Raw genomic sequence first — 27629 nt, forward strand, 5'->3', positions numbered from 1 at the left:
TTTGAGGACAATTAGTAACGTTTATTAATGCCAAAAGTGGTTACTTTTTTAAAACATGCTAACTCCCAATATGACTAAATTTTTTCTCTTTTCTTTAAGCCATGGCTTAAAAACAATCATTAACCTGCAGCGGCCTGGCGAGCATGCCAGCTGTGGGAACCCTCTGGAACAAGAAAGTGGTTTCACGTACCTTCCAGAAGCTTTCATGGAGGCCGGCAGTAAGTCTTTCCACCCTCCTCTCCATAAGTTACCAAGACAGCACTCAGACTTTTGTCTGCTCAGCTCTTAGGATTAAAAAATGATGGAAATAAACACTTACTGCATAGTAGTTGTGCTCCTAAAACATGCAGATGAGCTAACTTTGACTTTAAAGAATGCTGCCTCCTTCTGTAGTATTGCTATTGAAAGTGCAGGCTTTCTTTTTCTGTGAGCGGGCTCTTGGGAGGAGACCCTGTAGAAATAATGGTAACATTTGATTAGTGCTTGCATTAACATTAACAGTATGTCAGACCTGGCATCTCCTTTATCCTTAAAGCAGTCAAGTAACGTAGTTGTTTCTGCTTCACACGGGAGGCCACACAGGCTTAGCAAGTTCTGATTTGCCCGTGGTCACACAGCCTAACCGTGTTAGTGGGATTGGAACCCAGGACTCACTGATGCTTTTGCTGCCATACAGCAGTTCTGTACCTGGGTAGGATGCTGGGCTCCTTATGTGAATTCCAGAAGCTCCTTAGTCATGGGAGCTTTGGGGTGGAATCTCACCAGTCCGGAAAGGATCAGCCTGTGCAATTTTGGAACATTTTTTAAGAAGCTTGTATCCAGCTCTCTTTTCCTACTGGGTGGAAAATCTGTTCATCTTCTGCCATTTATCAGTCATTTAGACACATTTCTATGCTTAAAACAGGATTGTATGCTTTCTCTCCATAGCTGAGGCGTTTGGGCGTAGATCTATTGACTTTATTAATTTGCAGTCTTTCTGACATAATTCTTTCTAAGTTTCAGCAGGAAATGCCTTAAGTAATGCAGAATGTGCTTTGTAAGAAATGTTAACAATAAACTTACTGGAAATGTAAAAAGCCTATTATTCTAGGCCTACACACCCAGTGTGATTTGCGTGCCTTACAGCTTTCTGCTCTTCATGAATCCACTCACTTTCTTCACATATCCTTGCCAGTATTTTTCCTGTATGTTGACATTTTTTCCTGTTCTTTTTTTCATTGCTCAGTTTATTTCTACAATTTCGGATGGAAGGATTATGGTGTAGCGTCGCTTACCACCATCTTAGATATGGTGAAGGTGATGACATTTGCCTTACAAGAAGGAAAAGTAGCTGTCCATTGTCACGCCGGGCTTGGTAGAACAGGTAAATTCTATGAGGCAGTTTTATTGCCTTGTAGTATATTTAAACATATAAGGAATAATATATTTTAATACCCAATGTCTTTTAAAATAATAATGAGAAGAGCAAGCATTGTTTTACCAACTGTTCTAAGCATTTTACACTTGCTGTTTATACTGTTAAGGCTGTTTTCCTTCATATTAATGGCTTATAGCAATATAGAATTACATCATAGTATGGGGAAAATAAACATATTAGTGTAGAGACAAGTCTGTAAGAAGAATTGTAAGGAAAAAAAAAGACTGTGAATGTGAATAATTCCCAAATTTAAAAATGCCCAGGTTAGTAGAGTGCCAGGCAGGAATGTGCCAACAATTGATGGCAAAGGCAGGGGTGGGAAGTTCCAAGTGCAGTATATGGATCCATTGAATGGAATTGCTCAGAAACTGTTAACTGGAAAATAGAAGCAGGATTTTATTTCTCCCATGAGGGAATTGGACATAAAGAGGATAAACATGCTAGATCATGCTCGTTTACTCCCCAGTTACTCAGTCATTCCCCCACTTCCCCACTTCACACTCAGTCATCAAGATCCCTCACTCCACACCGTCGTTCCCTTCACTCCACACCGACTGTCGTTCCCTTCTCTCCACACCAACTGTCGTTCCCTTCTCTCCACACCAACTGTTGTTTTCTTCACTTCACACCGACTGTCATTCCCTTCTCTCCACACCAACTGTGGTTCCCTTCACTTCACATTTATTCATTACTTCACCCAACTCCACACTGACTGTCGTTCCCTTCACTCCACACCAACTGTCGTTCCCTTCTCTCCACACCGGCTGTTGTTCCCTTCACTTCACATTTATTCAGTGTTCCCCCAACTCCACACCAACTGTGGTTCCCTTCACTCCACACTGACTGTCATTCCCTTCACTTCACATTTATTCAGTGTTTCCCCAACTCCACACCGACTGTCGTTCCCTTCTCTCCACACCGACTGTCGTTCCCTTCACTTCACATTTATTCAGTGTTCCCCCAACTCCACACCGACTGTCGTTCCCTTCTCTCCACACCGACTGTCGTTCCCTTCACTTCACATTTATTCATTGCTTCACCCAACTCCACACCGACTGTCGTTCCCTTCACTCCACACCAACTGTGGTTCCCTTCACTCCACACTGACTGTCATTCCCTTCACTTCACATTTATTCAGTGTTTCCCCAACTCCACACCGACTGTCATTCCCTTCTCTCCACACCGACTGTCGTTCCCTTCACTTCACATTTATTCAGTGTTCCCCCCAACTCCACACTGACTGCCATTCCCTTTACTCCACAACAACTGTTGTTCCCTTCTCTTCTCCACACCGACTGTTGTTCACTTCACACTTATTCAGTGCTTCCCCCAACTCCACACTAACTTTGTCATCCCCCTTACTTTATACTTAGTCATTATTTCTTACTCATTTGCTCCACCAGCCTCCCCCTTAGTTCACAGTTACTCAGTCATTTTCTCTTACTACACTTACCCAGCTAACCCCCTCACTCCACACTTACTGAGTCACCCCCTCACTTCACACTTAGACGTCCCCTCTAAGTCCACACTTAGTCATTCCTCATTTACTTTGACTTAGTCATCTCCCCTCACCGGATCCTTACTCAGTCATTCTTACTTGCTGTACATTCAGTCAGTCATTCTTCCTCTCTCCTCGCCTAGTCATTCTCCCTCACTTCACACTTACTCAGTCATCCCCTCAGTCCACACTTAGTTGTCCCTCAATCACTCCTCGGTTACTCTCATCACTTTCCCTTACTCATCTTACTCCGTCATCCCCCTCAGTCCACACTTAGCCTCACTGGACGGTTTCTGTGCCTGCCCCTGGGTACAGGGGGCACTGAGTGTTCTCAGCCAGGGTGAGGGGTACCATGTAGACAAGTAAATATATAGACACCTTTGCAAAAAGTTACAAAGTCAAATTATCCTTAAAACATTTCTAACACATAACAAATTTAAATCATCAAAGAGTGATAAATAAAAAACTATAAGCTTTTTCTCATTCAGTGTTTTCTTCTTCACTACTTAGGTGTTTTAATAGCTTGTTACTTAGTTTTTGCGACAAGAATGACTGCTGATCAAGCTATTATATTTGTTCGGGCAAAGCGTCCCAATTCCATTCAGACTCGAGGACAGCTACTCTGTGTGAGGGAATTTACTCAGTTTCTGATTCCTCTTCGCAACATATTCTCTTGCTGTGATCCCAAAGCACATGCCGTCACCTTAACACAGTATCTGATCCGCCAGCGGCATCTGCTTCATGGTTATGAGGCTAGACTCCTGAAACACGTGCCAAAAATTGTTCACCTCGTGTGCAAACTGCTGCTGGACTTAGCTGAGAACAGGCTCGTGGCGGCAGAAGAAGTGGTAGAAGCACCTGACCTCTCTGCTGAAATTGAGAAGACCGTTTCCGAGGTGGTCACGATGCAGCTGGATAGAGAGTTGCTGAGGCCCGATAGCGAGGTGTCGGACTCCTTCACCTCTACCACAGTGCCAGTGGATTTTGCGAATCAAGAGGTGATTCTTTCCAGCGAGCAAGAGTTTGACCCTCTTTGGAAGAGGCGGAATGTAGAGTGTCTTCAGCCTCTGACTAACCTGAAAAGGCAGCTCAGCTACAGCGAGTCAGATTTGCAGAGGGCTGAGTCTCTTGCAGAGCAGCTGGGGACTCCGTGGACGGTGCCTGCTCAGGTCTCATTCTGCCACAATCCCACACAGCAGACTCCTGTAAGCCACTGCAATGCCTCACAGACTCCACAGCTAGACTTAAATAAGGAAATGCTGGTCTGTAGTACATTTTCTTTCTGGAATCCAGCTAAATTTGGAGGCTTAGAACAACTCAAAGATGATGGGTCACCAATTTTCCAAAAGATTATTCCAAAGGAAGTACAGCGGAGTAGGACCTTCTCTTCAGGTGTTTTAAGTTCATATAACCCTGGGGAACCAGTTACAACCAATGTTGCAGATATTCCCAAGGAACTACCCCATTTTCCCCATCAAGGGACCCTGTGTCAGTGTGAAGTCCACGGTGGCTGCAGCCCAGCAGACTGTGGCTCCAGCCCCAAAGCACCGTCTTTGATTGGACCTAAAACCCAGAGCAGCAAAGATGTACCTGAAGTCACTCCACACACTGCTTTGCAGTCTGAATTGAGTGTTGAAGAAAGGAGAATACTGGCAGCCAAAGCCCTGGCAAACTTAAGTGAGTTTGTAGAAAAGGAGGACGTGAAGAGGAAGGTGGAAATGTGGAAGGTATTTGCATGTCATTTAATTATATATGCTTGGGAAGTATTTATGTCAGAGTGAAACATCATGAGTTTTCCCAAATTTACTTGTATGAATGAATTTGAAGACGTGTTGGTATAATGCTTTGGAACTTCAGGTTTCTCTGCTGTAACTGGAGCCCAGTGTCATAGAGATGACAATATGTTTTGTGCAGGCTTCAGTCTCCTGCGAAAGAAAGCACTTAGCACTTAGCACTTGGCAGTGTGCCCAAGTGAGCAAGGCATGGGTATGACTGATATTGGTAGCTTCCTTCTTTCTTGCTGGGTTTGTAGGACAGACTGACAGACAGATGCACAGGCCATAGTAGACAGCTATAAACTGACCTGAAGGGTCTCTAGGCCAACCAAAGGCCTAGCAGGGAGCCACATTTTGAGAATGACTGACACAAAAATGAAATCAGAGCAAATTCTTTTCCAGAGCTCTTCCACAGGAGTGTTGAAGGAGATCAGGAGGAAGCATGACAGACGCTGTCTACTAAGTGTTGCCTCTGCAGGTTCCCAGTCCTGCCCCAGTGAGGCAGCTATTAGATCTGGAAAGCAAATGGCAGTGGCTCCAGAGTACCTGTGTGCTGCTGGTTTCTGAGATTAGGTGTTTGGGGTCCAGTTTTTGCCTTTTACTTGAAATTTAGATTTTTAACTCCTTTTTATTCATTAGAAAGGTAGTTTTAAATCAGCCACACTCTCTGCCCTGAATGAGCAGCTGATCTAGAGAAAAGGCAGGCCTTATAAATTTAGTTACCAGAAACCAGTTAACTGCCCAGATGTGGGGCTGACCGAGGGAGGCTTGACTTAGTGAAATCTTGACTTGTTAGCCCATAATTTACCACAAGTTATTTGTGTAGCTGCTCTTCTGCTTCCTGCCATTAATTAAGCAAAGTGTGTGTATTTTCCAGGAGGGCTGAACCTTCCAGATGCAGAGGCAGGAAAATAGGTGTGGAGCCTCACACCAGCTTAAAACCGCGGGACAGGACAAGAGCACTTCACACACTTTCTCCATCAGAATTGTGTTTTGCTTAGCAAATAGTTAAATATATTCTTTTTTTTCCACATGAAGCATGTTCTTTATTCCCTACTTATACCTGAACAAGCCTTCCACCCAGTGGGCAGGTTTTGCCACTGCATTGCCATGTGTCAAAGTAGCTAGCAGCAGGCCTTTTGATTTTAGGTCTAACAGCTTGTGGCCCTCGTGGGTCAGCCCTGCTTGTGCCCACACTGCTTAGTGCAGTGCACGGGCCAGATTGCTTCAACATGTAACACATATGAAGGCATTTTCTAGAGGTGAACATAACCCATTTTGTTTGGGTATGTTTGCCTTTTTTTTCTTTTCTACATTATGTTACAAGCCTTTCGGTGATAAAAACAACTTAGTTGAATTCTGGAAAGAATAAAATGAGGGGGCAGAAGGTAATCACTTTCTCCCACAACCACATCAAAATTACAACTAAATTACAGAAGAACCATCATTCAAAACTGCCTGAACCTAACTGAACAGAAGTCCTATAACTAAGGATATAAAGAAGAAGCCATGTCGAGACTGGTAGTAGGGATGGAACTCAGAACAGGCTGGTCCTACACCCATGGTGTGGCGGTTATAAATAAGGAGGGATATCTCCACTGTGGAGGTCCCCACTGAGGAGTGAGGGAGTCCCAGCTCCATAGCAGATTCCATCAGCCCAGGATTTCAGTCCAGGAGGAGAAGTTCCCATAACTTCTGGCTGTTAAAGCCAGCCAGGATGATGGCTAAGTGAGACAAAGAGTTCCTGGAGTCCCAGGTATTCCACTTAAAGGGCCCATGTACACACTTACTCAGACTCACAGCAGCTTGAAATGCACCAGGAACATATGGGAAGGAACTGAGTTGTCCAGTGAGGGGTGGAGGAGCAGCTTTCTCCCAGACAGAAGCTCTGGCAGAGACCATATTTCCTTTGTTGAACCGTCCCGACAGAGCCTACAGGTGGACACCATATCTGAATCTCTATCAACCTGGCCAGCACAGTTCACCCCTCCCTGGTGATTCTCTGAGACCCTGTTCCATCCAAATTTCAGGCCCACCTAAGCTGTTTACAGTGGCTTTTCCATACTAATGGCCTGTCTTGGCTCGTGCTACAGACTTTCCTGAAATCTCAAACAAACAGCATCTGGCCTTAGCATGCCCCATACCTCTTGCTAACTGCCTCCCAGCTTGGCACTATCAGCAGCTGGCCTTGGTAGGCAGCTTGGCCTGTCCTGAGCACCTCCAAGCCTAGTATATGTAGCAGGCATCAACAGATTGCTTTGTAGCTCATGCCTGGGGACCTTGGGCAGGGCACAGGTAGCAGCTGACCTTGTCCCACAGCTTCTGGAGGCCCCAGAGCCAGTGCACCTGGTAGACAGCTTCAGACCATGCCAAAGCACTACCTAGTCACTTCCATAAGTGACACATTCCAGGTGCAGACTCAGTAAGCACCAGAGACTCACTGAAGCAAGTCCTCTATGGGGTCAGTCCCTGCACAGCAGATCCTCCACAGTGGTCACTGCCAGTCTTCGTAGCCAAATGGCCAATAAGTAAATTTTCCCCATTGATGTACCAACAGCAGTCAAGGCTCAACTACAACAGGAAGGTGCATACAGTCCACACAGGGGGCACTGGAGAGGCTGCACGATTGGGTTCCTTAGGACACCTACTACATAAGGCCACTGTACCAAGACAGGAGACATAGCAGCTCTACCTAATGCATGGGAACAAACACGGGGAGGCAGCTAAAATGAGACTAAGAAACATGTCCCAAGTGAAAGAACAGAATAAAACTTAAGAAAAAGAACTAAACAAAATGGAGACAAGCAGTCTACCAGATACAGCATTCAAAACACTGGTTATAAGGATACTCAGTGAGAATTTCAACAAAGAGATAAACATAAAAATGGAAATACAAATCATATGAAAGAAACAGTCAAAAATGAAGAATACATTACATGGTATCAACAGTAGAATACATGAAGCAGCGGAGAATCAAATCAGTGATTTGGAAGATAAGGAAACTGAAAACACCAAATCAGAATAGCAAAAAGAAGAAAGAATCCAAAAAAGTAAATACAGTATAAGGAGCCTCTGAGATAACTTCAAACATACCAACATTTGCATCTTGGAGGTTTTGGAAGGAGAAGAGAGAGCAAGAGATCAAGAACCTGTTTGAAAAAAATAATGATGGAAAACTTCCCTAACCTGGTGGAGGAAATAGATATACAGGAAGCACAGAGAGTCCCAACCAAGATGAACCTAAATAGGCCCACACCAAGACTCATTGTAATTAAAATGCTAAAGGTTAGGCCCACCACATGCATGCCACTGTGCCCAGCGTGAGGGTGGTGGCTCTGATCAGTGGTGTGAAGGACAGCTGTTAAAGTATGATGCAGTGCACCCTGGTCGGTTTGGCTCAGCAGTTGGAACATCGGCCTGTGGACCAGAGAGTCCCGGGTTCAGTTCCCGCTAAGGGCATGGACCTTGGTTGCAGTTTGTCCCTGGCCTCGGTTGGGGTCGTGTGGGTGGCAACCAGTCGATGTGTCTCTCTCACATTGATGTTTCTCTCTCTCCCTTCCTCCCTTCCTCCCTCCTGCTCTATCTGAAGATAAATGCAAAAATGTCCTTGGATGAGAGTAAAAAAAAAAAGTATGATGCAGTGCATTGCTGCTGGGTATCAGATCATTGCTTTAGCAAATCAAAGACCAGCTGAAAACCAAGTGAAGTCAGATGAACTAGATAGCTACACATATCAGACAGTGAGTCATCGTACCATTGATTTGTATGCAGAAACAGTGGCTCTTCCCCTCTTGCTGTACCGTAAGAAGAAGGAATGTGGATAAAGAACAAGTGTGCCCCAAATAGGAAGGTTATGATATTGAAGATCTCTATAAGCTTTGAAAGTTGTTAAGGAAAAAGAAGTGGAAGGAATATAAGTAGGTTCTATACTTTTTTATTATCAGCATTTTCGAGTAGAAAATGTGTGTAAAAGGCTTTATTTTCAACCTTTAGCTTGCCTTTGGCAGAGAAACCAAGATTTACTCTGAGAGATAATAGGATCTGACCTTCATGCAATCATCATCAAAGTAGCAGCTTTGGGTTTAGATCCAGATAAGTGTCTTGGGAAAACCCTGAATCAAATGGAGTCTTATCTCTTAGAGCTTTCTAAGAAGTATGGAGTCCATATTTGTGGAGAACGTGGATACTATGAAAAGTTCATGTTGGATTGCCCTCTATTTAAGAAGAAAATAATTGTAGATTCATTAGCAGTCATGCATTCAGCTGATGCATTTGCACCTGTGACTTGCCTATGCTTTTTATTTTTTAATCCTCACCCGAAGATATTTTTTTAAATATCTTCAGATAGAATGGGAGGGGCAGAGAGAGAGAGAGAGAGAGAGAGAAACATCGATGTGAGAGAGAGAGAGTCATCGAATGGCTGTCTCCCACACGACCCCGACCAGGGCTGGGGATGAACTGCAACCGAGGTTTGTGCCCTTGGCCAGAATCAAACCCGGGACTTTTTGGTCCATGAGCTAACACTCTAACCGCTGAGCCAAACCGACTAGGGCTTACCTATGCTTTTTAGAATTGTACTTGGAGGACAAGGTGTCCTCAGTGCCTGACAGCTACAGAAGATCTAATAATATACATAATTCTTAAGAAGCGTTTTTGATCATTGTTTACTAAGCTCCCATTTTTAGGTGAATAAATTACATAGCCTTTTCTTAATTATGTCCAGCTTTTTCTCATTACATTTTTTGATTCTTAAAAATATATATCATCAGCCTGGCCGGCCTGGCTCAGTTGGCTGAGCATCGTCCCATGCACCAGGAGGTTGCCAGTTCGATTCTTGGTCAGGGCACATGCCCAGGTAGCAGGCTTGATCCCCAGTAGGGGGCATGCAGGAGGCAACCAATAGATGTTTCTCTCTATTCCATGTTTCTCTCTTTCTCTCCATCTCCCTTACTCTCTCTGAAATTTTGTACATTGGTCAAAAAAGTTAATAGACCATTTATTAATTGGGGAAATGTGAATGCTTTGTTCATTATGTTGTCAAGTTACTCTGGATTCAATCTGACTTTTGTTAACACATCCTATTTATGTCCTCTACATGCCATGTGCCTTATTTTTTTTACTTTTTGCTTATACAACCCTCGTTTATGTGACATTTCTTTTCTTTCGTCACACGGGATTATTTTTTTCTTTGTCTCTTTCCTACTCTTATCTCTGCCAGTAATATCTTGGTGCAGAGGCATTTGAAAAAATGAGGATGAAAAGGCAGTCACTTTATTTAGCCAATCAAGTTTATTCTGTTGGGTGTTGCCAAAGTGCTGTATCATTTTTGTTTTCAGTACATTCATTGTTTCAACATTATTGGACAATCAGAAAGACTATTATTAATTCTTACTGTTTATTTTATAACTGATATTTAAAAAGCAATTTTTCAGTATTGTGCTGACTTTAGACAACTTCTTAAAAAATAGACTTTATTTTTTTAGGATAGTTTCGGATTCACAGGAAAATTGAGAACAACATACAGAGTTCCCATATACCACCTGCCCCTAACATAAATATAGTTTGCCCATAATCAACATCCCCTAGCAGTGTGGTACATTTGTTTCAATTGATGAATCATGGTATAAACTGTGAACTTTGGGTGATTATGATGGTACATTGACATATCATGGTCATTTAAGTTCATAGTTTACATTATGATTCACTTTTGGTGTTTATTGTGCATTGGACAGGTGCATGATGACATAATATCCATCATTATGTATTATACAGAATATTTTCACTGCCCTAAAAACCTTCCATGGTCCATCTATTTATTATTTAACCCCTGCCACAGTCCCCAACTTCTGGCAACCATTGATCTTTTTACTGTCTCCATAAGTTTGCCTCTTCCAGAATTTCATATAGTTAGGCTAATATAGTATGTTGCATTTTAGATTGGCTTCTTTCACTTAGTAATGTGCATTTAGGTTCCTCCATGTCTTTTCATGAGATTTTAAGTGCTAAATAATATTCCATTGTCTGGATATACCAAAGTTTATTTTATCCATTCACCTACTGAAGGACATCTTGGTTGCTTCCAATTATGAATTTGCAGTTATGAATAAAGCTACTATAAAACAAACAAATAAAATGCTAAACGTTAAAGACAAAGACTTAAAAGTAGCAAGAGAAAAGCACTTAATTACCTACAAGGGAGTTCCCATAGGACTGTCAGCTGATTTCTCAGCAGAAATTTTGGAAGCCAAAAGGGATTGACGCAAAATATTCAAAGCGATGAAAAGCAAGGACCTACAACCAAGATTCTCTACTCAGCAAGGTTATCATTTAGAATCGAAGGACAGATTAAACAGCTTCCCACAAGAAAAAGCTAAAGGATTTCATCACCACCAAACCAGTATTACAAGAAATGTTAAGGGATGTTCTTTAAGAAGAAGAAAAATAAGATAAAAAATATGAATAATAAAATGGCAGTAAATACATATCTGTCAATTACTTTAATTGTAAATGGTTTAAATGCTTCAATCAAAAAACATCGGGTAGTTGAATGGATAATAAAGCAAGACCCCATACATATGCTGTTCACAGAAGACTCACTTCAGATCAAAAGACAGACACAGACTGAAAGTAAAGGGATGGAAAAAAATAGTTCATGAAAATGGAAATGAAAAAAATAATAAAGGCTGGGGTAGCAATACATATACCAGACAAACTTTAAAACAAAGGCTATAGCAAGAAAGAAGGACCCAGCAATTCCACTTCTGGGTATTTATCCAAAGAAACACAAAGCACTCAATCAAAAAGACATACACATCCATGTGTTCATTGCAGCATTATTTACAATAGCCAAGATATGGAAGCAACCTACGTGCCCCATCAATAGATGAATTAAGGAAGAAGTGGTGCATATATACAATAGAATATGACTCAGCCCTAAAAAAAAAAAAAAAAGAATGAAAACTTACCATCTGCAATGACATGAGTGGACCTAGAGGGTGTTGTGCTGAGTGAAATAAAGCAGAAAAAGACAAATGTCAGATGATTTCACTTATATGTGGAATCAAAAAACAAACAAGCATAACAGAAACAGGCTCATAGATGCAGGGGACAGTTTGATGGTTGTCAGAGGGGAGGGAATTTGGGGGACTGGGTGAAAAAAGGTGAAAGGATTAAGAAGTAAAAATTGTAGTTACAGAGTAGTCACAGGGATGTAAAATACAGCATAGGGAATATAGTCAATATTATAATAACTGTATGGTGTCAGATGGGTACTAGATTTATCAGGGTGATCATTTTGTAAGTTATATAAATGTCTAATCACTGTGGTGTACACCTGAAACTAATATAATATTGTGCATCACTGTAATTGCGAAATAAAAAAGCATGTAAAAGATAAAGTAAAATGAATATGATTTAAGTAGCATAATGCCACCTGTGCCTATACTGGACCATTTCACGTCTTTTGTCTCATGATTTTCATGGTAGTCCTTTGAGACAGATGATATTACTTACAGGCTCTTTGTGTCACAGGGAAACTAAGGGTCCCAGGAGTTACCTGGCATGCTTGCGGTCAGGTGGTCCGAATGCCAGGATACAGCTTATGTGTTTAATACTTTCTGTCATTCTTATATCTTTCCTAACCCCACTGAAGATTTCAGAAAGCATAATGATGTAACAGTCGTTTATGTTTATGTTTCTATCTCTCTCTCCCTATCCCTTCCTCTCTCTAAAATCAATAAAGAAAATTTATTAAAAAACAAAAATAAAAAACTTGACCTCACAGAGAGCTGGGGAAAGTAAGATAAGAATTTTAATTTCTGACAGGACATTTAATTTCAGATTTATGTTTTAGTAAATGAAATATATGTTTACAATAGTAATAAGCATAGTAATTGCTACCTTTCATTCATTCACCCATTCTGTATTTGTAGAACACTTTCCATATAACAGGAACGTACCTTCTCCCTTTTTCCTTCTCTCTCCCCTCTTTTTTTCTTTCTTTCTTTTTAGAAAGAGCTGAATTCCCGAGATGGAGCTTGGGAAAGAATATGTGGTGAGAGGGATCCTTTCATCCTGTGCAGTTTGATGTGGTCTTGGGTGGAGCAGCTGAAGGAGCCTGTGATAACCCAAGAGGACGTGAGCATGCTGGTTGGCAGGCGTGCAGATGCAGCAGAGGCCCTGTTTCTGTTAGAGAAGGTAAAGGAGCTGTGGACCACTGGATGAAGTCAACTGTATAAGTTCACACATTTAAAAAATGTATTATAAAAAGAGAATGCATGTGGAATCCCATATCTGAGTCTAATTTAAGTTTTTCCAAGATAAAAGAAGAAATACTAACTATAGAAGATACAAAAATAAAAAGGGAAGTGCACATAATCCAAGGAGAGCCACTTAGAACATTTTCTAGTCTTTCAGACTTACCGCTTCATGTTAACTTGGTAAAAATCATTTCACATACAACTTCATGCTTCATTTTTGCTCACAATTATAACATAGGTATATTCCCATGTTTAGTGTAAGTTTTTCATAAATATTGATGGACAGATAATACTCTAATTTGGTGGGGATATATTATAATTAACCATTTTCACTTTCAAGTATTTGTTTCTACTTATTTACCATGAGTGTATAATGTGAAGAGCTGTGAGGTAGCTTAGAATATGCACTCATTTGTATTTTCTTTGAAAGGGGAGTGTGTCGCATACATATGTATATAATCCACGGATAAAATGTAGAAGACTAGAAGGAAAAACAAGAAACTAACAATAATGTTGGTTGCCTTAGGAAATGTACTAAGGAGACAAAGGATCTAGGGAAGGAGGGAGGGAGACTGACTTGTCATTGTAGATCCTTTTATACAATTAAATATTTTTAACTATATAGAGGTTAAATAATTTTCACTTAAAAATGGGCTTTGTTTTTGTTTTAGGAAACAGTGTTATCTCATAATCCACTTGTGTTACCTGCTGTGCTGCCGTGTCTCCTGTTCCTCGTCTTATACTACCACCAGAGTGCACACACACGCAGTGTTGTGACACGCGGCTTTAAGATGAGATTGTGCCTGTCCTGGGAGTCCTTTTCTTAGGCTGTTTTCTCAGCAGTTAGATTACAGAGATGAATCTGGAGAGGGGATGAAAGAGGTGGTTACCCTTCTTGGGTGATAGCGAGCCAGGCCCCTCCTAGGATGTAATTTCTGTTTTCATCTTTGTTCAGTCCTGTAGCCTGGAAAGGTAGATGGCCTGTGCTACTGAAAAGGGAAGGTGAGGTAACATGCCCCAGGTACACAGGCTGTGTCAGAGCAGGATGCCAGCTCGATGGTCCTAGCACAAAGCTTGTGCGTCCTGTTGCGTTGTGTGCTCCCGTCCTCTCTCCTAGCCCACACGTAGGCATTGACATCACGTCAGGGTTTTTACTTTTGTAAGCGTCACTGTTTGGATCCTTTATGTTTGCAGGTGTTTCTGTATTTCAGAATGTGTCATTTGAGGAACCGTCCAGGGCGCAGCCCGTGTCTCTAAGGGCAGTGTGTACTGATGCTCACTGTGCAGTGGTGGGGTGTATCCTTGTTTCTCCAGTGTGCACAGCCCAGGAATCAAGTTGTGGCTCCTTTGACAGAGACCTTCTCTCTTAAGTTCCAGCATGCTCCCAGAGGGCTGCATCGTCTCTTCTTCCACCCATCCTCCCTCCATAGGGTCTGCATGGGCAGGGCACCCAGGTCCCTGGTTGTCGTGCCGTGTCAGCGTACACAGCCCAGCCGACAAGATTGTGTCCAGAAACAATAAGTGGCTCATCCCTTCAGTTCACTTCAAGGCAGACATTTCATTTGAAATTGTGCTTCATGTAATAACTAACCTGCTTTGATTTAATTTCCTGAAAGCTTTCAAACACATAATAGTAATCACTGGTAGAATCCATAGTAGAGAGTGTAGTGTGGGAGGTTTTGAGGACTTAGTCACAAGCCAGTTCCTGGGTCTGCATGTGCTTTGAGTTTATTTCTTGAGGCATTTTTAAAAATTTGTTTGATTTTGATTTCTGCAAAAACAGGGCAAGCACCAGACTATTCTTTGCGTGTTGCACTGCATAGTGAGCCTGCAGACAGTTCCCGTGGACGTGGAGGAAGCCGTCCTTGCCCACGCCATTAAAGCTTTCACTAAGGTGGGTGGCAGTCTTCCTTCCCCTTGACACCACAGCAGCATGATCTCTGTAAGTTAGAATCCAGAGGTCAGCAGCCTCCTCTAAAATAAAACTGTTAACAGTGTTTCCTCTTAATGGAAATGTTTGACATTTCTTGAAAATTGTTGCAGACATTTGGTAAAAAAAAAATATCAGTTTCCAAACAGTGATGTTAGAGAAAGCTGACCTGTGCGGTTTTTTTAAGGAGCACATTGGAACAAAGAGCTTTTATAAAGAGGGAAACAATTGGGTATTGAGAAAGTACTTTTACATGATGTGCTAGTAGGAGACTCTTGTTGTTGAGCCAGTTAGTTCTACCTTGGATCTAAACAAGAACTCATCCAGTGAGAATTCAGCTTCCAACACTGACGATTCAGTAGCATGTCCTGGTTGGCAAATCCTAAGCACACAGTACAAAACATTTCCTTTGCACATCCTTCTGGCTTACAGCAATCTTTCCTGGCTGAAGAAAAGAGCCGGGTTCCTGCCAAGTAAAAGGTTCCCCTCACACATTCAGCTAATTGGTTGGTACCTCTCACTTATGATACGAAAATGTCATTAAACAAAGAACCCAGCTTTTCAGTGACGGTGTCTGTGGCATGCATTGGTGATGATAGCAGTTACTATCTGTGCTCATTCACCAGTCTCCCCTTCACTCTTTCCAGCGTGATATTTTTCTGGCAGGTTTTTTTCTTGTTCTTTCTTGTTCCTCATCTGGAGCTCCATGGCACCAAGTTTTCTGAGTCAACAGCACAAACCTCAATCATGTGATCCTTTACATCTATATCTTATTACGTTTTCAAAGACTTTCATAGACCAAGAGGCTACTTGCCGTATGGGGAAGGTTCTGGTTTGGTGTTTAACAAAATAACAGCTGAAACTGTTAGTAAGAAGTTTCTGCAAATAGGGTAGACAATATTTAACTGGGGGAAAAAAATCCTTAATATTGGTCTCTCCTAAAGTGGTGAGAATTCTTTACAACTCCTTTGGCCTTTTAGGAGGATACAGTTGTTCCTGATCTGTCTGTAAAACATCAGGAGACAGTTCCTGGGTCTCTCCCCTTGTGCACAGCCATGTGAGCAGAGTCCATGACAGCCCTTGTGCTGGACTCTGAGGACGTCTGTGTGGCGTCTGCTTCCCATGTAGTGAAGGTCATGTGTCCTTTCAGGCCAGAGCTCGGCAGGCTACTGCAGCCCCACCTTGGGGTCCTCAGCTCTGGTGCAGATTGCCCTGCTTGTGAGCATCACCCCTGTGTGACTCAGAGGGCAAGGGGACCCACATGTGATTATGTTATTCAAGTTATAAGGTTGTCTCTGACCCAGTGTCCCCAAACTGGCAGATGAACGTGTTAGCATGTGAGCATAGTGAAATCACAGACCTTCCCAGCCCTTCACAAGGGGAGAGCCTGCCCCCCGTCCACTGGCAGGATCTAGACCTGTCACAGGAGTCACACATTTATTTCGGGGTGGAGTGGAGGCGTGCTGATTGCTCTGGCTCCTCATCCTGCGTCACTCCTAACCCTGTAGCACCATGAACTTGGGCAGACAGTTCACATGTGTATACATGGTGCCTTCCCACCAAGGGGAAAGGAAACCACTACATAGGTTTTCATATGTGTCACACATGTTAGGCTCTCATATTTAGTACTCACAGAAACCCTCTTCTCACGGAAAGGTCAGGGATGACCCGAGGCTCCGTGGTTGGCAGGTGGGGGAGCCAGTCTGCTGGCCCGGCCACCCCAGTGCAGCACTGGCAGCTGGTGCACGAGACCCTTCCTTGGTAGTATCAGGGATCAGTCTCTGGGTCCAGACTCCCTGCACTCACAGTCGACTTGCTTCCCAGCAGTGTATGAGAACACCGCATATCCAGGCACCAGACTTAAGTCTTTAGGTTTTCATTGATAAGTTTGGCATTGATGTTATTGGCAATTCTAATACTTTTTTTAAATTAATGTGTGAACTTTTAAATTTATATATTATTTTGCTTATAAGTATTAGTTTTTTCCTACCCATTTCTTTTCTCCCAACTTAGACTGGTTAAAATTATTATTACAGTCTCCTGAATATAAATTTTCTTTGTCACCAGGTTAATTTTGATTCTGAAAATGGACCAATTGTTTACAGCACCCTAAGGAAAATATTTAAGCACATACTTGAAGAAAAAAGAAAAATGATGAAAGACAACCCAAAGATTAGTGTTTAGTGCCTCTGACTTTCCCTTCATGGCTAATATTTCAGACCAGAAGGTCCAGGCGACATTTCTGTTCATAGGTGAACAGGTTCCAGTGTGGAGGCGGTGTCTCCCAGCGCCTCATGTCAGTGCTCTTGCTTTGTGCTAAGAATGGCCGCTTCTGTGTGGAGCACTTGTTTATTTTAAAATGTGTTGAGCTACATTTTTGTGTTAAAAATTTGCCATAAAGTTGGTGCCACTTTTATTTATTTAACTGAATTAATATTGTTGTATTAATATTTTAAGTCTGTAGTATTTACATCCTTATTTATTATTATTTTTTTTGACATTTTGGAAAAAGTTGTAACTCATCTTTCCAAAACAATTATCTTGTTGATGGAACTCTTTCTACAGTTTTTACCAAATAGACATCAGTAGTCACACCGCACTGTGTATCCATCCCTGCTGCATGATGTGAGGAAGTCACCAAGTGTCTTAAACCAAGTGTTTTATATTTCTTAATAAGAAGGCTATTGATACAACATTTTTAAAGGATTTTTTAAATTGCTGAGATTTTTTGTTTTTTCTTTTTATAAGTGTGGCAAAGGGTTTCAAAGTGTATTATTTTTCAGAGTAGTTTAGTTTTCCATTCGAGGAATGACTGAGATGGTTGGGATTTTTTACTTGTAGAAAGTAGACTTGCTCAGGCTTCTACACAGTGTCGCCAACCTCTGCTGTCGCCAGATGGCAGGAGTGGTTCTCACATGTCAAGCCTTTTCCCATCCCCTGGGCTGCTGTGCCAAGTAGCATCTTTACAGAGAAGTTGGGGTCAGTGGCAGACACTGCGGGAAGCCGCTCTAAGTGGGACTCCACTGGAAGGCCGGTCTCGGTCTCGTGTGGGCTCTGCAGCCCTGCTCTCTGGGGCTGTAGCCGCTCCCAGAGCCGCGTCTGATGGCGGCTGGTGTGAGAGCTGGCCCACCCCTCCCAGGCTACCATTCTGTAGACCCAGTTGCCTTTAACTGCCTTCGGACTAGGATAAGTACGATTTTTTATTGAATTTTACCCACTTAGGTTGCAGTCACCCTGCTGGCTGTAGATAAGATACAACCACCAACTACTTCCTTGTAGAACGAAACTATAGTCAGCTATTGAAGCCATAACCAATGTTCAAATAAACTGTTGGGGTATCATAAGCCAAGCCAGAGAAGATCAAAGTTTTTCCTGATAAAGGTGATATTAAACCCATTTCAAACTAAAGAAGTTACTACTTAATCATAAAGACAGAATATCAGGAAAAGCTAATTTGCAACAAATGAAATTTCTCCAACTTCTGCTTTTGTGAATCAAGCACATTAAAAACATTTTAGTCATTATCGGTCTTACTGACTCTGGTGGCAAACACTAAATGCCATTTCTCCCACGCTGTTGAGGTCTCTCAGGAAATCAGATCCATTAAAGTTTAATGAGCTGGGTTGCTCATTCCTGACATTTCTTGTTTTCAAGTGCCTGATCTGGGAAAGTAGGGGAGAAAACAATTATATTTTATACAAAGTAAGTTATAAAAATGTTTTTTACCCAAAAAGATGTCTGTTCTCTTCTTGGTCGGTCTCATGTGGCCAAGTGGCACCACGGCTCATTTGTGAGGAATATGGGCCGTGAGTCTGAAATAATTGTCACAAAATTAAAGGACAGATCCTACACACCCACGATGTGACCCTGGCCCTACGCAGCTAAAATCTGAGTGCACTAGCTTGGAAAGGAGAGGAGGTGGGGGAGTTAATCAGGCTGTGTACAATTGAACTTATTTGAATAAAAGTGAAAGCAACAATCCAAACCCTCGTCTTGTACTTCTTTATCTTGAGAGTCATACACATCCTGATGATAAAGGTGCAGTTGTGGTTAGTTTATCCTACAGAGAAAACTAAGTTGTCGGCTGACTAGTCAGCTAGCAAAGCTCTCTTCAGTCCCCAGTCTGTTGGTTCAGAATGACCCAAGAGGTCAGGGGATCAGGATTGGAGAATTCTAAGAGGAATGGGTGAGGAAAATCTAAAGGCTGAAGAGATTGCTGACTTTCTATATGAATGGATGAGAAGTTTTTTCTTGCCCAGAGAATAGAAATCTACCTATAGATAGAAGTTACAGGGTTACAGAATTCAGCTCAACGAAAGTGGGAAGGACCAAGAGCACACACACATTCAGAAGTGACTACCCCAGGAGCTCAGGCATTGTCTTGCTTATTTCTCTTACTGGACCAAGAGAGAATGTTACTCATACTTGCCCGAGGCAGGAATCCCAGTCTGACTGACTGAGCCATGCTCTTCTCCCTTGTGAAGCCACCTGCCCATGGAGCTCCTAGCCAGGTAGAGCTGCCCAGCAGGAAGGGCCCATACGGGGCCTCGAGGCCCTCTTAGCGTTAGTCTCTATTATGGTGTCATAGAGCATCATCTTGTCCATAAGGGCAGTGAAATACCCCACATTTTTGGTCCCCTGGAAAAGGCTAAACTGGGTGTGTTACCCTCAGAGGACCTCCAGCATATCACACTTAGAAAGTGCATGATTTCTGCCAGTTTTGGTTTTTTCTATTTTGTAGCATTTGCTGATGCTCTTTGAGATGAAGTAATGCTTTGTGTATTTGCATAACTCAAAAGTACTGTGCTGATCGACTTAGTCATATCTTTAGCCAGCTTCCCAGTATTATCTGACAAAGAGTATGTGCCTTCATCAGTCTGGACTCCATGAAAACAGCCATATGTCATACTCCAATAGAGATAAAGTTCTATCATCTCTTAAATGGAGAAGCTTACTCCTACGCCTGGGTGCTATTTCAGGCTATTCTCTGAAAAGAGTTCCAGAAACTGTGTTATAGACAGAGTGCATGCCTCAGATTCTTGATATTCGAAGGCCCCCAAATAATTTTGGGGCTCAGTTAAAAGAGACAGTTTACTCATAGGATCTTTGTTGTTCCAAATTAGTAAGCACTGATATATTTTCAGTGCAAGTAAATCAAGAACAATATTCCCTTTGGTGCTATTTACTTTTGTAAATGTGGCCCAGGATTAGCATCTTATTTTAAGGAGTCTTCTCGATGTTAGATGGTTGATCATTGTGTACAGATAAAATGGCAGGACGAAAGTGCCACAAATCCTATTATGTAATGGTGCATTATTTTTTAGTCATGTTTTTAGGCATGAGCTGATCTTTAATTAGCTGACACAACAAAACTGATTTATAAGTAATCACAATGGGGCCATTCACTAGGGGAGCTGTGGTGAACCTTCGTTCCAAGCCAGCCAATAAAACATGCAGTCACTGAAAATAATGTCGCAAGAAGACTTGAATATCATAAGCCCTTTTGCATTGAAAATAAAAGTTTCAGCCCTGGCCAGCGTGGCTTAGTGGGTTGGGCGTCGTCCCATGCACCAAAATGTTGCCAGTTCAGTTCCAGTCAGGGCACATGCCTAGGTTGCAGGGTCAATTCCCAGTTGGGGAGGCGGGTGCAGGAGGCAGCCGATTCATGTTTCACTCTCACATCAGTGTTGCTCTACCTCTCCCTTCCTCTCTCTGGAAAACATCAATAAACAAATCTTTAAAAAAAAATTTTATGTATCTACTGCAACTTATATCACAACAGAAGGCTGTTATGCCCTTGCTGCCTAGCATTCTTGATTATGATGACAAAATGTTTTACGATTGCCTATTTGGAGAAGGTTATTTTTTGGAAAAGGTTCCTACTTACATGACCATTTGAACACAGTCTGCAAACACTCCTCGGTTGTGTTTTAGTGCATTGCTTTGTCATTTTCTTCTCTTAAAAAATAAAGATGTAGCCCTGGCCAGTTTGGCTTAGTGGTTAGAGCGTCAGCCCATGGACCAATGAGTCACGGGTTCAATTCCGGTCAAGGGCACATACCTTGGTTGAGGTTCCAGGCCAGGGACATGCAGGAGGCAACCAGTCGATGTGTCTCTCAAATTGATATTTCTCTCTTACCCCCTCACCTCCCCCCCATCTGAAGATAAATACAAAAATACCACCCTGGCCAGTTTGGTTCAGCGGTTGGAGCGTTGGCCTGCAGTCCAGAGAGACCAGGGTTCGGTTCCTGCTAAGGGCACGTACCACGGTTGTAGTTTGTCCCCGGCCCTGGTTGGTCGTGCAGGTGGCAGCCACTCGATGTGTCCCTTTCATGTCGATGTTTCTCTCTCCCTCTCTCTCCCTCTCTCTCCCTCCCACTCTATCTGAACAAAAAATAAAAAATGTCCTTGGGTGAGGATAAAAAAAAAAAATTGACAGCAGCCAACACAATAGCCATCCGGTGTGAATGAATCAAAATTATACCTATTTCTTTTGTCAGATCAGCAAAAAAATCTATTTTTTTTTTTTGGTGTGCAGCAGAATTTTAGTAACTGGTTCATTTGTGCCATGAACTGAAAAAGGAGGAAAATCGCTGCCTGAAGGACTGATGGAAGGTGTTTGTCTCTGTTTCACCTAACTTGTAACTCTCTTAGATGGGAAAGTCATGAGCAATCCTTGAGAACACTGTAAGGCAAACACATCATCTGCAGCTGCCTGGGCACAGTTGAGGCAAAAAGAGAGGGCTGAGAGCCTGAGAGGAAAATCTAGGGAGCGTTCATTTGGAAAAACAGTACATTCAAAAGTGCCAGTGTATACTAGGGAATTTAGAAAGCTATTATACACGCCTGGGCATGATGCATGTTCAGAAAAACCCGAGAAGACCCTGTTTTGTTTTGTTTTTTTATCCTCACTCGAGGACATTTTTCCATTTTTTGTTCAGATAGAGTGAGAGGGAGAGAGAGAGAGAAACAGCGACATGAAAGGGACACATCGAGTGGCTGCATCCCACACGACCCAACCAGGACTGGGGACAAATTGCAATGGAGATACGTGCCCTTAGCAGGAACTGAACCCGGGTCTCTCTGGACTGCAGGCCGACGCTGTAACTCCTGAGCCAAATCGGCCAGGGCAAGAAGACCCTGGTTTTTACCTCCAGCTGACCTCTTGGCTCAATGAAGCAAGAAATGAAGACTTGGGCAGAGTAGTAAATAGCCTGGCTAGGTGTTAAAGGGGAAGTACAGAGCTCAGAGCCAATCTACAAAGGCTGGGGTTTCAATCTCTCTCTCTCTCTCTCTCTACCTACCTACTTATCTATATGTTGTATATGTTTCTATTCCTCTCTCTCTCTCTCTCTCTCTCTCTCTCTCTCTCTCTCTCCCACCCCTCTCTCTCTTTTTGGTACATGCCCCTTGCAGGAACCAAACTCAGAACTCTCTGGTCCACAGGCTGATGCTCCAACCACTGAGCCAAACCAGCCAGGGTTATCCCTCTATCTCTTAGTGTTCAAGAAGTTCCATCCAAATACTAGATGAACACAAGCTAAAGGAATAGATTTCAGAGATGACATATGACAGAAAATACAGACTTCACCAAACTAGTGTAGAAAAGTCATTAAACAGCTACAACCTATAGCAAGCAACAAAAAACAAACCCTGAAGAGGGAAAAGAGTCAGATTTTCAATGTTACATTATAATATTATAATTTCTAATGTTATATTATAAAATGTTTAAGTTTCAACAAAGTATGAAACATGCAAAGAAGTACCAGCAATGAATAATCTGAGAAGGAAATTACGAAAACACTTCCATTTACAATAAGCATCCAAAACAATAAAAAACAAGATTGCACGGTACGTGTAGATCACTTTGACTAATGTTGTCATTATAACACTATTAAGTCTTCCAATTCATGAACATGAGATGTCCTTCCATTTATTTGTGTCTTCTATAATTTCAGCAGTGTGTCATAGTTTTCATAGTTTTACTTGCCTAGTTAAATTCAGACCACAGCTCTGCTTGTGTGAAAGATCCAGAATAGGTAAATCCACAGAGACAGAAAGCATATTTGTGGTTCCCAGGGACTGATGGCAGAGGGAAGTGGGGAGAAATTGCTTAATGGGTACAGGGTTTCCTTTTGGGATGATGAAAATGTTTTAGAGTTAGATACAAGTGGTGGTTACATTACTTTGAATGTACTAAATACCACTGAGTTGTTAACTTTAAAATGGATAATTTTGTGTTACGTGAATTTTACCTCAATAAAAAAATATATATTTTAAAAAGAATAGTAGCAAGGTATATTTAAAGAATTATAGAAAAACAATATGACAAAGATTCAATGAATAAGAAATCTCAATAGAGATATTCAGATGAAAAGTACGGTAAGTGACATAAAAATTTCGCAGATGGACTTAACAGTAGGTAAAAGATGGCAGAAGAAAGAATCAGCAAACTTTAGCTAACTGAAATTCAAGACTTTTACCCAGTTCTTAGTTGGGCTGTTTTTTTGTTGGTGAGTTTAGAAGTTCTCTCTATATTCTGGATATTAATCCCTTTATGAATATGTGGTTTGCAAATATTTTCTCCCATTTTGTGTGTGGGTTGTTGTTTTACTTTGTTAATAGTGCTTTTGTGATGCAAAATGTTTTTAATTTTGATGAAGTTTACTTTGTCCATTTTTTCTTTTGTTGCCTGGGCCTTTGGTGTCATATCCAAGAAATCATTGCCAAACACAACATCGTGAAATTTTGTCCTATTTTTATTTTCAGACTTTTAATATTTTATGTTTACACTTAGGTCTTTGATTTATTTAAATTAATTGTTGTATATGGTATAAGAGTCCAAATTCATTCTTTTACATATGAATATCCAGTTTGCCCAGACTATTTGTTGAAAATATTGTCCTTTTTCCATTAAATAATCTTGGTACCCTTGTGAAAAATCATTTAACCATATATGTGAGGATTTATTGCTGTTCTATTCTATTCTACTCGTTGATATGTCTGTCTTTAAGACAATCTTACCTTCTTTTGATTATTGTAGATTTGTAGTAAGTTTGAAATCAAGAAGTGTGAGACCTCCAACTTTTTCTTTTTTTTTTTTTTTTAATCCTCACCCGAGGACATTTTTGCATTTTTTGTTCAGACAGAGCGGGAGGGAGAGAGAGGAAGAGAGAGAGAGAGAGAAACATCGATGTGAAGGGACACATCAAGTGTTTGCCACCCGCACGACCAACCAGGGCCGGGGACAAACTGCAACCGAGGTACGTGCCCTTAGCGGGAACCGAACCCGGGTCTCTCTGTACCGCAGGCCGACGCTCTAACCGCTGAGCCAAACCGGCCAGGGCTCCAACTTTTTCAATATTGTTTTGACTATTTGGGGTTCCTTGAGATTCCACATAAATTCTAAAATGGCTTATTTTATTTTGGAAAAAAAGTGCTACTTGGAATTTAATAGGGGTTATGTTGAGTCTGTAGATCTGTTTGGGTTGTATTGACATCTTCACAATATTAGTCTTCTAATCCATGAATATTGGATGTCTTTCCATTTATTTATATCTTCTTTATTTTAGTAATCTTTTGTACTTTTCACTGTACAAGTTTTTCATGTCCTTGATCAACTTGTAAGTATTTTACCTTTTGATCCTATAATAAATTAAGTTGTTTTATTTGGAAAGGGGTCAGTTCTAAATGTTATTTCTTGTTAATGTCAAAATGCAGCACAGTATTTTGCAGATGCAGCAGAAAACAGGATGAGCTGACAAGTAGGACTGGATAAATGTAGCCAACTGCAAAGAAGACATCAACATGTAATTAACCAAATAGTGTGTATAAGCAATGACTAAGCCTCCCTTCAGGGATGCAGGGCTTTGGATATGTATCCTGTGTCTCCTTTACATGCTGCATGTAAATAGAACTACTGTACCTTGCAACAACCTTGTCTCGCTTTTTGAATATAGTACCCCAAGTGGCAAACTCCTTGAATTTGGTAACAAAACTGTTTTTCCAAAAATGGTTCTATCATTGCATGTGAAAATGTTGTTCATTAAAAATGCAAGACAACCCTGGTCAGTTTGGCTCAGCGGTTAAGTGTCGACCTGCAGACCAAAGAGTCTTAGGTTCAATTCCGTCTGTTGCGGTTCATCCCTGGCCCAGGAGGCAGCCAGTCGATATGTCTCTCTCTTTCTCTCTCCCTCTCCCTCTCTCTGCCCCCCCTTACCTTCCTCCCATTCTATCTGAAGATAAATAGACAAAAAGTATCCTCAGATGAGGATTAAGAAAAAAAAAAAAAGCAAGACAGGATTACCTGATTCAGGAGGAACTTAGTACATACTGTGGCTATTTTCACTTTGTGAGCTTAGCCCTCGGGAGTCTCCTTTTTATCTTAGCTTGCTTACAGTTAAGGTATGCTGCTTCTGTTCTGAGCTTACGTGCTCTGAACAGGGGTTTATGTTGTGGATACTGTTAACTGAGCTAGAAAGCTTATGTTTCCTCATCTTTTCTAAAAAACAACCCTTTGTCAAACAGCTAAACAAAGTAAACATTAAATAGTAAAACAAGTAAATAATCCAACATTATGAATTCTTTTTAAACAATAAACTCTTAGATTTATATGGCCAGCCCCTCGTGTCTGCTTCTTCAGGGCCCAGAGAGGTCTCAGCTCCAGTGGGGAGCCCAAGCCCAAGGCTCAGGTTAAGTAAACTCAATACTAGGACAATGGAATCCTCATGTGGGAAGCCAGACAGGTCCTTACATCAACCCAGCAAGGACTTTTAAATTCCACTCCAGCTAGAAGGGCCCATTCTAATCAGAGAACCAAGACCAGGATGACAATAGACTGTGATGGACAATAATTGGGGATTTGTAAGAAAAGAACAAACACATTTATTTCTCAAGAAACTAAAATTTTTTTCTTAAAATTTATATTAATATTTTTCATTTTAGTGCACCAAAATGCAACTGAATTTTGTGTGTTAATTTTGTATCCCGCTAGTTTGCTGTACTCATTTATTAGTTCTAACAGTTGTTGTTTTTTTCTTGGACTCCTTAGGATTTTCTACATGTAAAAGTATGTTATTTTCAAACAGAGATCGCGTCTTTCTTTCCAATTTGTATGCCTTTTATTTCTTTACTTATTTTTTTAATCCTCACCTGAAAATATTTTTCTATTTATCTCAGCTAGAGTGGGAGGGAGGAAGAGAGGGGGACAGAGAGATAAACATCAATTTGAGACAAACACATCGATTGGTTGCCTCCCATATGACCTTGACCAGGGCCAGGGACAAAATGCAACCAAAGTATGTTGATTCCTTGACCAGAATCAAACCCAAGACTCTTTGGTCCACAGGCCAATGCTCTCACCGCTGAGCCAAACCAGCCAGGGCAGCCTTTTATTTCTTTTTCTTGCCAAAGTTCTTTGATTTTGACCGTGTACTCTGGCTAACATTTCCAGCACTTGCTGAGTAGAAGTGGTGGAAGTGAGACTTTTGCTTCGTTCCCAACCACAGAGGAAGAGCTTCATTTCTTGGGTGTTATGCGTGCTGAGGGCTTTCCACACATGGTTTTCATTATGTTGAGGTAGTTTGAAACCCAGCTATTTTTTGTTTTTTGGCTGTCCTAAATTGTTTATTAGGTAAGAACATTACAAACATTACTTATGTTAGCGGTAACGGTGGAACTGGAGAGTACTGCCTTCTCCAAGCTGCAGGGCGAGAACCACCAATAGTGTGGTGGGACTGGTGGCCCCTTCCAAGGCCATGGTTCTTGCGGCCTGCAGATGTCAGCCCTCATCTCCCTGTGCTTGTGGACTGGTTTGGTGATCCAGTGGGTGTCAGGATTCCTTCTGATAGCTTCACGGAATGGATCGATGAGGATAACCTCGAAGAATTTGCATGTGGAATCTTCACCAACCCAGTAAGAATTCAGGACTCTCCAAGCCCCACAGTGGCGTCCAGCTTGCTCCTCAGCAACAGACTGAAAGACTTCGGGGCAAACCTGAGCTGGTTAACACCCTGATGGACAGGCTTGCCATAGGTCGCACCTTTAGGAACAGGGTGTTTGCGACCACCACGCGCACACGAATCCGATAGAAGACACAGCCTTGGCGGTGTATCCCAGCCTGCGTGCTTTATGGAGTGGCGGGGGGGAGGGGGGGGGGGCACCGAGAGCTGGCAGTCCTGCCAGCAGTGCACCGGGGGAAGGAAGCGCATGACATCGGACTGAGTCTTCCCCCATAGCTCCTGGATGCACTTGTAAGCGCCCATCTTGGCTTACCTAATGGCTGCAGCCACACGGAAAAAAAGCGAAACCCAGCTATTTTTAACATACCTTGTTTTTTGTTGTTTCAAGGTTACAGCATTCTGTCTTGGAGGAAGTTTACAGATACACATGTTTATTAGAGATGTGGCAAACGTTCACATGTTTAAGGGCAAACTTAAGTTTCTTTCTTTTTTTTTTTATCCTCACCTGAGAACATTTTTCCATATTTTGTTCAGATAGAGTGGGAGGGAGAGAGAGGAAGAGAGAGAGAGAAATATCGATGTGAAAGGGACACATCGAGTGACTGCCACCTGCACAACCCAACCAGAGCCGGGGACAAACTGCAACCGAGGTACGCGCCCCCAGTGAGAACCGAACCAGGGTCTCTCTGGACCACAGGCTGATGCTCTAACCGCTGAACCAAACCAGCCAGGGCTTCTTCTTTTCTTTTTTCTTTTTTTTTTATCCTTTTATTGATTTTAGAGAGACAGTG

The 27629-nt window shown here is 41.9% G+C and overlaps 1 protein-coding gene and 2 pseudogenes across 2 annotated transcripts in view; 2 read left to right on the top strand and 1 right to left on the bottom strand.

Annotated features, from left to right (window-relative positions):
- Positions 1-17267, top strand: part of PTPDC1 (protein tyrosine phosphatase domain containing 1) — a 46857-nt gene extending 29590 nt beyond the window's left edge. For both annotated transcript variants that reach the window (XM_036261159.1, XM_036261160.1), the window contains 6 exons: positions 100-218; positions 1226-1363; positions 3426-4642; positions 12701-12886; positions 14732-14842; positions 16946-17267. In XM_036261159.1, coding sequence (XP_036117052.1) covers positions 100-218; positions 1226-1363; positions 3426-4642; positions 12701-12886; positions 14732-14842; positions 16946-17062 — 1888 coding nt within the window. In that variant the 3' untranslated portion in view covers positions 17063-17267. The remainder of the gene's footprint in view (positions 1-99; positions 219-1225; positions 1364-3425; positions 4643-12700; positions 12887-14731; positions 14843-16945) is intronic.
- Positions 8323-9334, top strand: LOC118629648 (annotated as a pseudogene).
- Positions 17268-26537: 9270 nt separating the features above from the next.
- LOC118629826 lies at positions 26538-27141 on the bottom strand (annotated as a pseudogene).
- Positions 27142-27629: the final 488 nt, after the last annotated feature.

Source organism: Molossus molossus, unplaced genomic scaffold (assembly GCF_014108415.1).
Source record: "Molossus molossus isolate mMolMol1 unplaced genomic scaffold, mMolMol1.p scaffold_m16_p_14, whole genome shotgun sequence".
NCBI classification, from domain to species: Eukaryota; Metazoa; Chordata; class Mammalia; order Chiroptera; family Molossidae; genus Molossus; species Molossus molossus.